We start from the raw sequence: 12,134 nt of genomic DNA, 5'->3' as shown, positions 1-12,134 counted from the left end.
AGTAACGCACAGACGGAATGACATCTTGAAAAAGACCCAGTGTCCGTCTGTGAAGCTCTTTTTAGAAGGGGGAAAACAGCTCTTGTTTTTTTGTGCTGAAGCAAACAGGGATCAGCCGCGGTGTGACTGCAGGTACATACACTGATCGCCTAACAGTCACACAGTCACACACACAGAGGAACTGGCCCAAATCGCAAACCAACCGGCAAACACAGTTTGCTGTAAAAACAGCAGTTGAGAGCTCTGTTTAGCTCGCGGCTTCGCTGTAGGGTGCCTTAACACCAGCAGCTCTTCAGAGGCTTGAAGCGAAAGACAGAGTGCGACTGCATCCGCTTCCGTATTTATATCCGCCTTGTGGGGGCGGTGCGCGTTATGCAAATATCGCATGCCAATTCCATTGGCTCGTTTGGTTACACTCGAAGGTGATTGGGCTCTTTATGGATATCCCAATTCGTCGGCTCACTTCTGACGTACGTCGAACGTGACCGACTGAAAGGGATCTGCCACACTGACAAGCTGACATGTACTTTTTTATACACAATCTCCTCGTCGCTGGCAGGTACAACACTCATTTTCATGTGTTTGTGTGTTCTGATTTCACGTGGTGATTGCACAACTGAACTCCACAGCAACTTGTTTGCGTGTCACTTGTAGTGCGTCTGTTTGTGACCCAGGGACGGAGCGAGCTTGAGCGTTGTTGTTAATGCAACCGAACTTCATTTCTGTTTACAATTTAATGCATTTAAGTGTAACTATATCAAGAGTTATATCAAGCATTTTTTCTATCGTTATCGATTAAGACATAACGTCGATAAATATCAATACCGTTTTATCGCCCAGGGTAGTGTTTCCCAAAAGCATCGTAAGCCTAATGGAGCTACGATCAACTTAAGCTTACGATGCTTTTGGGAAATGCTGTCCAAGGTCTAGGCTGTATACTAACTTATTGGGAGAAAACTGGTAGGAAAATCAGATATTGAGCACCCCCATATCTCGTCTCGTAACACCTCTGTGAAGATTCGACTGTGCGATTGGTAGTCGAATCAGGCTCCTCCTATCGAAGCATCGAATCATCAACTATTCAGGGAAAAAATTAAGACATTACTAATTTAAAAATATTATTTTATTTTAATCTGATATTATGTTTCTTAAATATACTTTTATAAACATACCATGTGATTTTATATACTTTTATATACTTTTATAATGATCATCCTTTTTCATCTAAGATTGGTAAGTGATTATTACCTATGCGTGGCCATTTTTGTTTACATTAAAATGTAGTGTTGGAGAAGAACAGAGATCTTTCAAAACAAATTGCCCATTCATTGTCACTCGTTGCCTCAGAAGAGATGAGTGTGAGTGACTGGTGGACTGGGAAAACACTTAAGTGTATCTGCTTTCCTTATATACAGTCATTATTTGAAATGTCAGAGGGCTAGACGGTATGACGATATATACAATAGTGATAATAAAATGTCTATCGTTAGAGATTTTGCTATATCACGGTATTTAAATATATAGCATTTTTGACACCTCAGAGTGATGAAATGCATGAATGAGAATATAAAGCGGGATGTATGTTAAAAAGAGTTATAAGCACAGTATATCCTGAAAAGGATCTCGGTATGGTTCTCATGCTGACTGGCACACTGTCAAACCGTACACACAGAAAGCTGCCTCTCTCAGAAGGCAATCACGAATTTGGGACGTGCTCGATGTTAAAACATGTTAATAAGCACAGTAAGCAGTGGGGAAAAAGCACTCAATGCGGTCTCAGCATGAGATCACAAATTCAGTTCTCTTTCACGTCTTATTGCACTTCAGTGGTTGAATACACACAGTTATGTTATGTCAAAATGCCCATCGGTGTGGAGTATTCATATAAACGCAGCCGGTTATGTCTAAAGTGAAAGTAAACAGTTGGGTGTAATCTGGATGTGTATATCAGTATAATGGATCCGTGCGTTAGTGAAATTAGTGAAATTCTTGAAAATAAGAACTTGTTCTTAAGTGACTTGCCTAGTTAAATAAAGGTTAATATTAATTTTAAATTTTATTGTGCATCATTATCTGAGTGAGCCAATTGTCAGCGCTGTTGGTGTTGCCACAGTCATAAATGAGGAGCTGCACGCTGCTCAAGTTACTGCTAGAGAAATAATCACAATACGTTGTTTTAATTTTATTTGTAATGTTTTTTGTTTTTATTTTTGTGGCAGGTTTATTATGATTAATGTTCATTTTATGTCTACAATATAATGCTATCCAATCATTGCACTCAAACGAGGAAAATATGGCTGATTTAAGACTAGTTATTTTTGAATATTTGGAAATATTGCTTTATTTGAACATCTTCATTTTGATGTAATACTTGATGATTGTATTAAGGGTAAAGTGCATGAAAGCAATTCAAACATTATTATTGTTTAACCTGTTAACGTTTCACTGTACCGCTTATGGTACACTAAACATACCTTTCAAAAGAGACTAGGAATGCTCAGGGGTTAATTTCTAAAGTCTTTACTCATAGTTAATGTTTTGTGTGATGTTGTTTGTATTCTGTTCTTGCATTCTTTAATAAAAAGGTGGTCAAACTGAAGTATTGCGCTTAAACATGCAGTAGGCTTGTGCGCTCCCCTTTAAATCATGAAACGTGCATCGGAATAACATGACATAATTGTTTCTTTGTTTTATCACACCCGATTAATGATTATAAACTGAGGTTGGTGTGTTTTGATTATGTATCTGTGATGAATTGCACATTGTTACAAACCCTTTTTTAAATATCTAGGGAAAACAAGGGTGCAACATCAAAACACTGAATGCGTACTGGAAAACAATCACACACCATTTTGACGTGTAACGTGTGACGTGTAATTTTGTCAGTAACGTGTCTGTTTATTACAGTGAAACCAAGACAAAAATTAACCCAGAATATAATTATTTACATAAATTTACAAATTATATACATTTGTTAACCAAGCAAAAATAATTCACAAAAGCACGGGGAAGAGAGAAAAGAACGAGACCGTGCCAAATCAAAGAAATAAACAAAATATAACCAATCTTACTAAACAGAAAACAAAACTTCTAATCTAACTCAACCATAAATATTCAAAAAAAAACAAAAAAAAACCCTACATTAAACAAAAAGAAAAATCTTCAGCGTCAAAGACAACCTAAATAAACTACTCTTACGATAAACCAAAAATACAAAAAGTGGCACGTGTCACTAAACAAGTGTTGATACAAAAATTGACAACTCAGTGTGGCACATGTATATCACGTGATATCTTACCTGTTCTTTATCTCTTTCCCCGTTTAGTAATGTCGGTTTATCAACCAGATAACAGAAACGGCGAGAAAAAAGAGAAAAGATTGAATGGGCCGAATGGGTCATGAAACCCCAGAACAAATTTTTTGAGCTGTGAGCAGATATGTATAGGCTGCACATCATTAAAAACACTAAAGGTACTCATTAATTTTATTTATAATTTGAAATGAGTTATTTTTGCATTTTTCAGAGCGATTTCTATCTTCCGGTTTGAAAAGCAAAGTCGGAGCAACGTCACAAAATCTGACGTCATCGTCTACTACCGGCAAGATCCGGAGTGCTGATTGGCTCCAGTATGGGCTGGTCAAACATGCTGACGTCAACAGTTTCTGCATTTATTCATGACTTAAAGCACATTCAATCCAATCACTGCGCTGTAGTATGCATAAGATTATAATTGCGATATTATGCATGAGGAAGTATCACTTCTCTTGCCTCTGTCTCTGTTGTCATTCAGAGACATGGGTCGTATAGTTGTGTTTGTTTCCTCAGTGCTTCAACACAAAAATGTGTTTTCCTGCGAGTTTGGGTGTATGTGGTTTGTTTTGCTGTAATCTACCAGCACAAATGGAAAATATGTTTGCGTGAGATCGCATTACAGCGGAGAGTTCAAATGCAAAAGTGCTGTTCATTCACCTCTGCGTTCGGACATGCAAGCCGTGTGTATGTTTCCCCCAGCACAACAGCACATGAGTGTTGTTTGTATTTTGCCCGCGATGCAGTCAGAACTGAAGTTTGAATACGAAAACATGAAAAATACGATATGCACGTGGAGTGCGCATATGATCGGTTTCAGCGCAGAGCTCCGCGATGAGTTTAACAACACTAGCCACGTGGATTGTGTTTAAAGTTTTTATAGACATAACATTCTCCTGCAACAAACATTAACCAGCACGGTGTATGCACACATATTTCATCAAGTCTTCTTCAAATTAAATATATGAGCAAACTGGACACTGATTCATCTGAACACGATGACACGATTATTCTGATGAACAAAAGACTTAGAGAATAGACAAAAAATAAACTGTGTCTTTATAAACTACGTGTTGTTTATCACGAGAATGTAGTGCTCGTAAATGTAATGAAAGTATTATTAGCCCTTTTAAATATTCTTTCGCATTTCTCCCTTGTGCTTGGGAGTTTGTTGTCATTTTTCTTCGTGCTCATAAATTAATATTCATTATTCTGTATAATGAGTGTGTTGTAGGTCTGTGTTTCATTGGTTGTTCTCTCCCCTCTTCCCCCCTCTACACTCCCACTTTTCCAGAGCTTTACACGCCCATTTTTACAGACTTTTTCCAGCTCAGTGTGAACGACCAGGCTAAAACGGGGGTTTCATGACCCTTTAAACACTGACTTATCAAAGAACACAGACTTAACCAACAAGTATCAAACACAAGGATGGTACAGGGCAAAACAAGCACGCAAGTCAATCACCAAACAACAATAAAATGTGTGGCGTGCCAGAGAACTCCCGCTTCCCGCACAAGTGCGCTCTTTAATAATCAACTAGGGCACCCTCATTGGTCAAGCCACACGTTGTCGCCACAACGCGTCACGGTGATTGGCAAAAGATTTGACCACTCAGGTACCCGCATCACCCTGCTGAAACGAAAGTAAAGACAGAGAAAAAAAGAAGAGGGAAGAAAACAAACAAACAAAATACCATTCCCAAAACAAGTAATAACATGGGACGTGCATTCTTTAATAAAAAGGTGGTCAAACTGAAGTATTGCGCTTAAACATGCAGTAGGCTTGTGCGCTCACCTTTAAATCATGAAACATGCATCGGAATAACATGACATAATTGTTTCTTTGTTTTATCACACCCGATTAATGATTATAAACTGAGGTTGGTGTGTTTTGATTACGTATCTGTGATGAATTGCACATCAATAAATTCACAACAATCCTGTTCTTTGGGACTACTTTTGAGCCAATTTTAGAACACATATTGCTTTCATTTGTCATGCGTCTTCTATAGCAGCAAGGCATGTGTTTCTACATGAGTTATTATTTGTGTTAACAAATAGAAAAGACTTTGAAAGTCTGGTATAGTGTGTGATCCTCAGTCGTTTATGGTAGTTCCCTGTAACCATTTCCCTGTTCCCAGTTCTCTGTAACCATTTACAAAGTTGGCTAGTGTATGATGCCTATTGTTTTAAAATCTGTTTAGGTTTGAAAAGTTGTGTGCTGTATTTGAGCCTTAAGTGGCTTAAATTTGGATAAAAAAATCTATTGAATCATTACTTGCAACTTACATAATGAATCTAAATGAGTGTGCCTTTGTCCCTATAGCACACCACATATACATGTGAAAATGTGTAATGAATGACCCTATAAATCAAACTAATAATGGTTTGTTATTGTCTTCCAGTATCAGCACTTATCAGTCCAGCCCCTAATGTTACATAACAACTGCTTCACAGATTTGATCTTTTAGTGGCAAAAGAAGAAACTGTATTTGCATCCGTGTCTGTAAAGGATAAGTGGTCATTTTTTGTTTAAAAATGTGCAAAAGAGCTCTTTTGTTTTATTAAACAAAAGTCATGCAGTTAGCTGTTAAAGGTGCAGTTTGATTCCAGACATATTTTAATCGCCTCCAACTTTGATTCTATTGATTACAAAATTCTAAATCAATTCCGAGAATCAATTCTGAATTAAAGCTGCAAGCAGCGATGAAAGGGCCCTTGCACCCATGTAACCGCCACCCGGTGGCTTTAGGAAAACAGAGCACGGTGGGCAATATGCATTTAAGTATATAAATATAATAGGACAATATCAGTCATTTGTATTTGCCACACTTCCTGCTACCAGCTGGTGGCGCTATGACTATAACTAAATTTTGGCACGTAGATGTCTTCAGGCCAGGGCACTTATCAAACGTGAAGTTTGACGCAGATTAGACATTTTATGCATGAGTTACACCAACTTCCTGTTTCATGACGATAATAGCATGCTTTAACACTCAAGTGTTGCTACCATGTTTTAGAATGTTTGTAGCATGTTTAACACTCAATTGCATATTTTAGTATGTTGCTAGTAATGCATCACAGTGTTAAACACGTCATTTCCTGTTGCCATTAGATGCCGCTATTACTATACTCTCCCTTGCATTATCATCAACATACATAGCGAAGTACACAGAAACACTCGTTACAACTAACAGTAAACAAATATATAAAGACCTTATGCCTTTTTGGGTGGTGCTTAATAAACTGGTAAACTTTATATAAGTAAATCAACTCTGTTTTGTATTGTCCCTTTGTATTGACATTCATTCACAAAGCAGTCCTGTGTGAAATGATTCGCTCGGACATAAACGAATTTCGGTAGAGTTGAGGGAGCATTTTCTTCAAAAACAAAATTAATCCACCTTGTCTTCAGCGGCTCAGATTTTGGGAGTATATTGAGAGAGCTATGTGGATTAATCCATCCAGCTACAGAACACCTAAAACGCTTGGGAGACATTCTAGTCAGTGCAGCAATGGCGGACTGTGTACAACTCGTTGTGAACTCGCTCAGGGCGGTTCTACGTTAAAACGGCAGTGTCTGTCAACATTCATGGGCGGGGCCTGTGGCTAATGTGACGTCACATTGCCAGGAATCTGCAAACGGCTTGTTCTGAGACACTGCTTATGATTTATGGGGATTAAAAAAAAAAAGGAGTAGTTGGATTTTTATCCTTATAGGGTGGTTTTGTACACACACTGCCAACACACATTTATGTCCAAACACCATGCAAAAGTGAATTTTGCATAATAGGTCCCCTTTAAATAATGGTGAAATACCAGTAAACTGACTAGCGCAAACCTTAGTAAATCACGGTTGCATAATTTATTTAAATACTCTCCTCTCATAAATTTTAAGTCTGAATGGGGAAACTTACAAGTGCATATACAGTTGGGGTGCAATGGTAACACTTTATTTTAGGGTTTTTTTTTTAACTAGTTTCTTATTAGCATGCATATTACTAGAATATTGGCTATTTAGTAGTAATTATTCTGCATGACCTTATTCTACATTCTTAATCCTACCCAATACCTAAACTTAACAACAAACCTACTAACCATTAATAAGCAGCAAATTAGGAGTTTATTGAGGGGAAAAGTCGTAGTTAATAGTGAATACATGTTCCCTATACTAAAGTGTTACCGGTGTAATGGTTCTCGGTAAAAAATCGAACCGTACCATTCTCCACACATGGTTCAGCACGCACTTGCACCGCGGTTCATGTCATATTTGACGACCCATACGCATCTATAATATGATTTGTTGAAAATAAATAAAACAGACAGACAGAATTGGGCTAATGTATGTTTCTGTCGATGGATGTGCATTCTGGCTTCCTAAACTTTGTTCAATGCGAGTGCCATGTGCTCTATATATGACAAGTCATTTATGCCGTCATCACCAGGGTGTTGATAGCGCACAAGCGCAGGTGAGACCTGAACACCACATGTTGCTATCTGTGTTTAAACTAAACTCATTTAAGCCTTGCCAATTTTAACATTTGAGCGCAAGATGCAAAAGAGAACTGTGAGAAGATTTGTGCATTTATCCGAAGCGTGCACAGGAAGCGCATGCACAGGAAGCGCATGCACAGCATTTAAATATTGAGTTCTCTTTAAAGTCTTGCGCTTGAACGGACAAATTTACACAAAAATTATGTCAACATGCCTGTCTTGGTGAGTATTCTAGCAAACATAGTAGGTTATGTCTTAAGTGAACTTATACACTGGAGAAAGAACGCATGTGTTCAGTATCAATGTACTGTATCTGTGCATTATGTCTTAAAGTGACCGCAGCCTAATATTCCTGCTGTCTGTGTTTTTAATGTTAATCAAACAAAAAAAGACAAGGAAATCACTCACTGCTCTTGACTGAATAGCTTTTGTAACTTAATTAATAATTAATAATATTAATGTTTAATTTATACAGTGAAGATTATATGCAATGTTGTTTTACATTTGATTAGCTACATTATTCTATTTCTGTACCTGAAAACTACTGTTAGATATCTGAAAAACCTGAAAAGCACTGTTTATTTTATTTGTATGTTTGCTCTACTGTATTTATTTGTGCTGTTGCTTGTAGTTTGATTTGTTTTTATTTTCTTTATTTTTATTTGACAGTAGTCCTTTTTTCCCTGAACATAGCACATTCCGAACCGTACCGAAACCATGACCCTAAAACCGTGATAAAAACCGAACCGTAAGAAATTTGAACCATTGCACCCCTAATATGTAGTGAGTAAAATTAACTGTGTCCACACCTTTTCATCGATAATTTGTCACTGTGTGTGTTTAGTAAGTCCTGACAGTAGTTTTTTAACACCAAAAGAGGCTTTGTGCTAGCGCAAGCTGTTAGTAAATCTGGCCGGCAGTAGTGTCACTACTAATACTAAAACTTGAACTGACAATAATAAAAAATTATGAAAATATATTTCATTGTTCATGATTGTTCATGTCATTTATAATAAACAATAAATAACATCAGTCGTATAAAGGATATAATTTTATTAATTTTACTAATCAGTCAAGTTACTACTGTTGTCAAAAATCAAACAATCTTTTATGCAATAATAATACAATAAATATACATGCTTTGAGTACTCGAGAATCAGTTATTTTTCCGAATCAAGTGCCAGAATTAGTCAAAGGAGACATATTGTGGGTTTTTTTCTGCAAGGCTCCATGTCACATGACTGAAATTTTAACTTTTTGTGAAGTGCTTCAGTCCCATTGGGAAAAATATGAGGAAAGATGGGTTGAGCAGATGCTCCTTCAAAGATGCTTCGCCAACACAGTGCACAGTCATTCAGTTGTTTACGGAAAAAAATTCACTGCCATGAATATTTTAAAATGATTCAGCACAAACTATTTCAAAAGTCTAGTTTTCTATGGAATTACCATTTTAAATTAAAGAATTGTTTTCATTGTAATGGGGGCTGTAAGGAACAGCGAAGTATGTCCTCTTTCTCTCTCTTTCTTGCTCTCTGTCTCTCTCTCTCTCTCTCTCTCTCTCTCTCTTTCTTATATTACTTAATGTTGTGCTTATGAAAGTATATATCTTTTCAGAGCCGTATGTCAATGGAGATTGTATTTGGCAAGGCCAGCCAAGTGTTTCTTTGAGATTTCCAAAGGTGGAAAGTTGAGGCAGAACACAAGCCCTCCATTATGTTCACCCTATTTTTTTCTCTCTCCCATTTATGTGGAAACCATTTCCAATTTGTCTCGCTTCTCTCAGTGCCTGGCCTGTCACAGGAGGATCCTTTTATGATAGGATGTGGTTGCCATGGCGATCCTGCTCTCTGGCGGGAGGGGCGGACCGCACCGCAGTCATTTGCTGTCTTCAAAACCAACGACTGTCATTTTCAAAACTGTTGCTACGGCTACAAGATTGTTCTGGCGTTTGCTGATTGTGTGTGTCTTTTTCTCTGGGGTGATGAGAGGGTGAAGGACAGTAAGAAACCAACAGACCTTTCTCAAGTTCTCTTTTTGTTTACATGAGTTTTGGCATGTGTGCATGCTCAGATTTGCTGCTTATGCGTGTGATTTCATCAAAGAGTCCTGCTTTGCGGTGTCCAGATGTTGCTGGTGCACGACCATAGTGAATATAGCCTGTCTCAGCTGCCCAATATGAGTACTGAACCCTGTTGACATGATGCTTCACAGTGTCAATAGCTGTCTCCATCTGCAGACCTTCTTGATGGAGGAGGGACGGTGTAAAAGCCTCTCACAAGCTCCAACTTTGTCAGGAATGCTGCTTTACTCTGGAATCAACTCCTTCACATACAATCACATTCTAGCTCTCCTTCAGGTCCTCATTGGGATTTTTTTACTCTATTTATCAGCTCTCTTGTCTTGTGGCTCTTGGGCTGGCCTCAGCCTCTGACTCTCTCTGTCTGTGTGAGCAGGAAGCCAGCATGTACAACAGATGTTCTTTCTTACCCATGGCGGTGCCTTGTTTTTCCAGTGTGCGCTATAGTTAATGGTTTGTCGACAAGTCTGTCTTGCCGTCACCTTTCTTGGACGTGCTTCTTATCACCATGGGGTGTGTGTTTTCCTTACCGGAGGACCGGTTGGTTGCAATAGAAAGGTGAGTGTTTACTGTGATCACTCTGGGTCTCATGAAGTCCTTTATGTTTGGCCAACATGACACCCAGAGGGATGCATGTGTAACATTTAAAACTTTGAGCTTTTGTCTGTGTTTTACACATCTTACCCTATAGAGCAGCGTATTTCAGTCTTGGTCCTGAGCAAGTAGGCTATGTCTTGGGAAAAGAGCAGCTTGGTTGAAAGAACTATTTTTTTTTTTTTTTCATTATTATTATAAAACAGCAATGACTTCTTGTTCAAGCTTTGATTTTAAAACATAACATCATTGCTCCATAGATATAAGTTTATCCCATATCATATTTGATGGCCAAAAGTACTGGTGATTTTATTCTAGCATTAATGAAATTGCAAAAGCAAGCATTGTCTTGTTGAATGGACATTAGTATCTTTAAAACACTGGAGTTAAAACTGAGTTCAACAGCAGTTTTCACTCATTAAATCACACTATTCACATCCTTGTGCAATAGTTGGCCATGAGCCCAGAGTTTTTACACACTGAAAAATCTCTCACGGTTTCTCCATTCACTGCACTCTCTTGAACCGTTGAACAATTGTTTTTAAAGTGCCCCTATTATGGCATTTGAAAGGTTCCTATTTTTGATTTGGGAGTCCCCAAAAACAGGTTTACAAGCATGTAAGGTCAAAAAACACTTTCATTGTCTTATAATATACATTTATTTTTACCTTATTTGCTCAACGACTCACAAACGATTCGCATCACTTACATTGTATTATAATAATGATGGCGCTTCGCTCTGTTCTAAAAAAAAAAAGATAAAAAAATAAAGAAAATAAAAATAAAGTTGTTTTATGTTTATGTTAGCGAACCTAGCCCACAACTCGGTGGTAAACACCCAAACAGTCATAGTATATGCATTAGCCTTATGCAGAAACGTGTTGATAAAGCACTGCAGTTGTACACCAACGTATTGCTCTATTCTTTATCATAACTCCAAGTAATAACAACGACAAACATTTGACACACTTCTAGACAATTGCGAGCGAACACATATTGCTGTTAGCTGGTTAGCCGGAGACCTAAAAGCTGTGCGGAGCGTACACAACACACACAACTAAATATGTATTGTGCATGCTACAGAGAACATAACAGCAACCATTATTAATCAAACTTACAGGTTGTGATTCGGAGGAGGAAGAAGCTGGTCCAAATAAACTGGGTACTGTCCCATCCTTCAGTAACAACCGGCTTGCGAATCCCTCTTTGAACGCATTTAGGTTGAAGAAGCAGTCGTCAGTAAAATGACGGGAACACAGCACATGGTTCGGGCTATACTGCTGTGGTATTGTTGAAAAGATGAACTTTAACCACTGATTCTTTATGTATTGGCAGTGTTTGAGCGGTTTCAAGTTTTCCCTGGTGTCTGCGCACGCAATAAGTGGGCGGACAATATGCTAATGTTTCATCTTGACGTCACAACGAAACGACTTGGGATTCGTTTTACAAACGACTCGTTTATTTGACTCAGAGTTGACTCTTACTTTTAAAAGAGACAATAACTTTATATACGGTGCACTTTCAGATTTAAAACTTTGCAGGACACACTACACACTACATGAAAGGTAATTTTCAAAAATCCATAATAGGGGCACTTTAATGTGTGTGTTGTTGGAAAGATGAAGGCAAGGGTTCTGGATGTAGATTATAAACTCCTCAA

At 37.9% G+C, this 12,134-nt stretch overlaps 1 protein-coding gene across 2 annotated transcripts in view; it reads left to right on the top strand.

The window, feature by feature from the left end:
* Positions 1 to 12,134, top strand: part of porb (P450 (cytochrome) oxidoreductase b) — a 63,011-nt gene that overhangs the window by 10,612 nt on the left and 40,265 nt on the right. Inside the window, exon 1 of one of the 2 annotated variants that reach the window (XM_051862125.1) lies at positions 10,291 to 10,438. The exons of the other annotated variant lie outside the window; for it this stretch is intronic. Within the exon in view, the coding sequence (XP_051718085.1) occupies positions 10,389 to 10,438 (50 nt within the window). The 5' untranslated portion in view covers positions 10,291 to 10,388. Of the gene's footprint in view, positions 1 to 10,290; positions 10,439 to 12,134 lie in introns of those variants that run through there. 2 annotated transcript variants of the gene reach the window in all.

This window comes from Ctenopharyngodon idella, chromosome 15 (assembly GCF_019924925.1).
Source record: "Ctenopharyngodon idella isolate HZGC_01 chromosome 15, HZGC01, whole genome shotgun sequence".
Lineage (NCBI taxonomy): Eukaryota > Metazoa > Chordata > Actinopteri > Cypriniformes > Xenocyprididae > Ctenopharyngodon > Ctenopharyngodon idella.
This window is presented reverse-complemented; position numbering and strand designations above follow the sequence as displayed.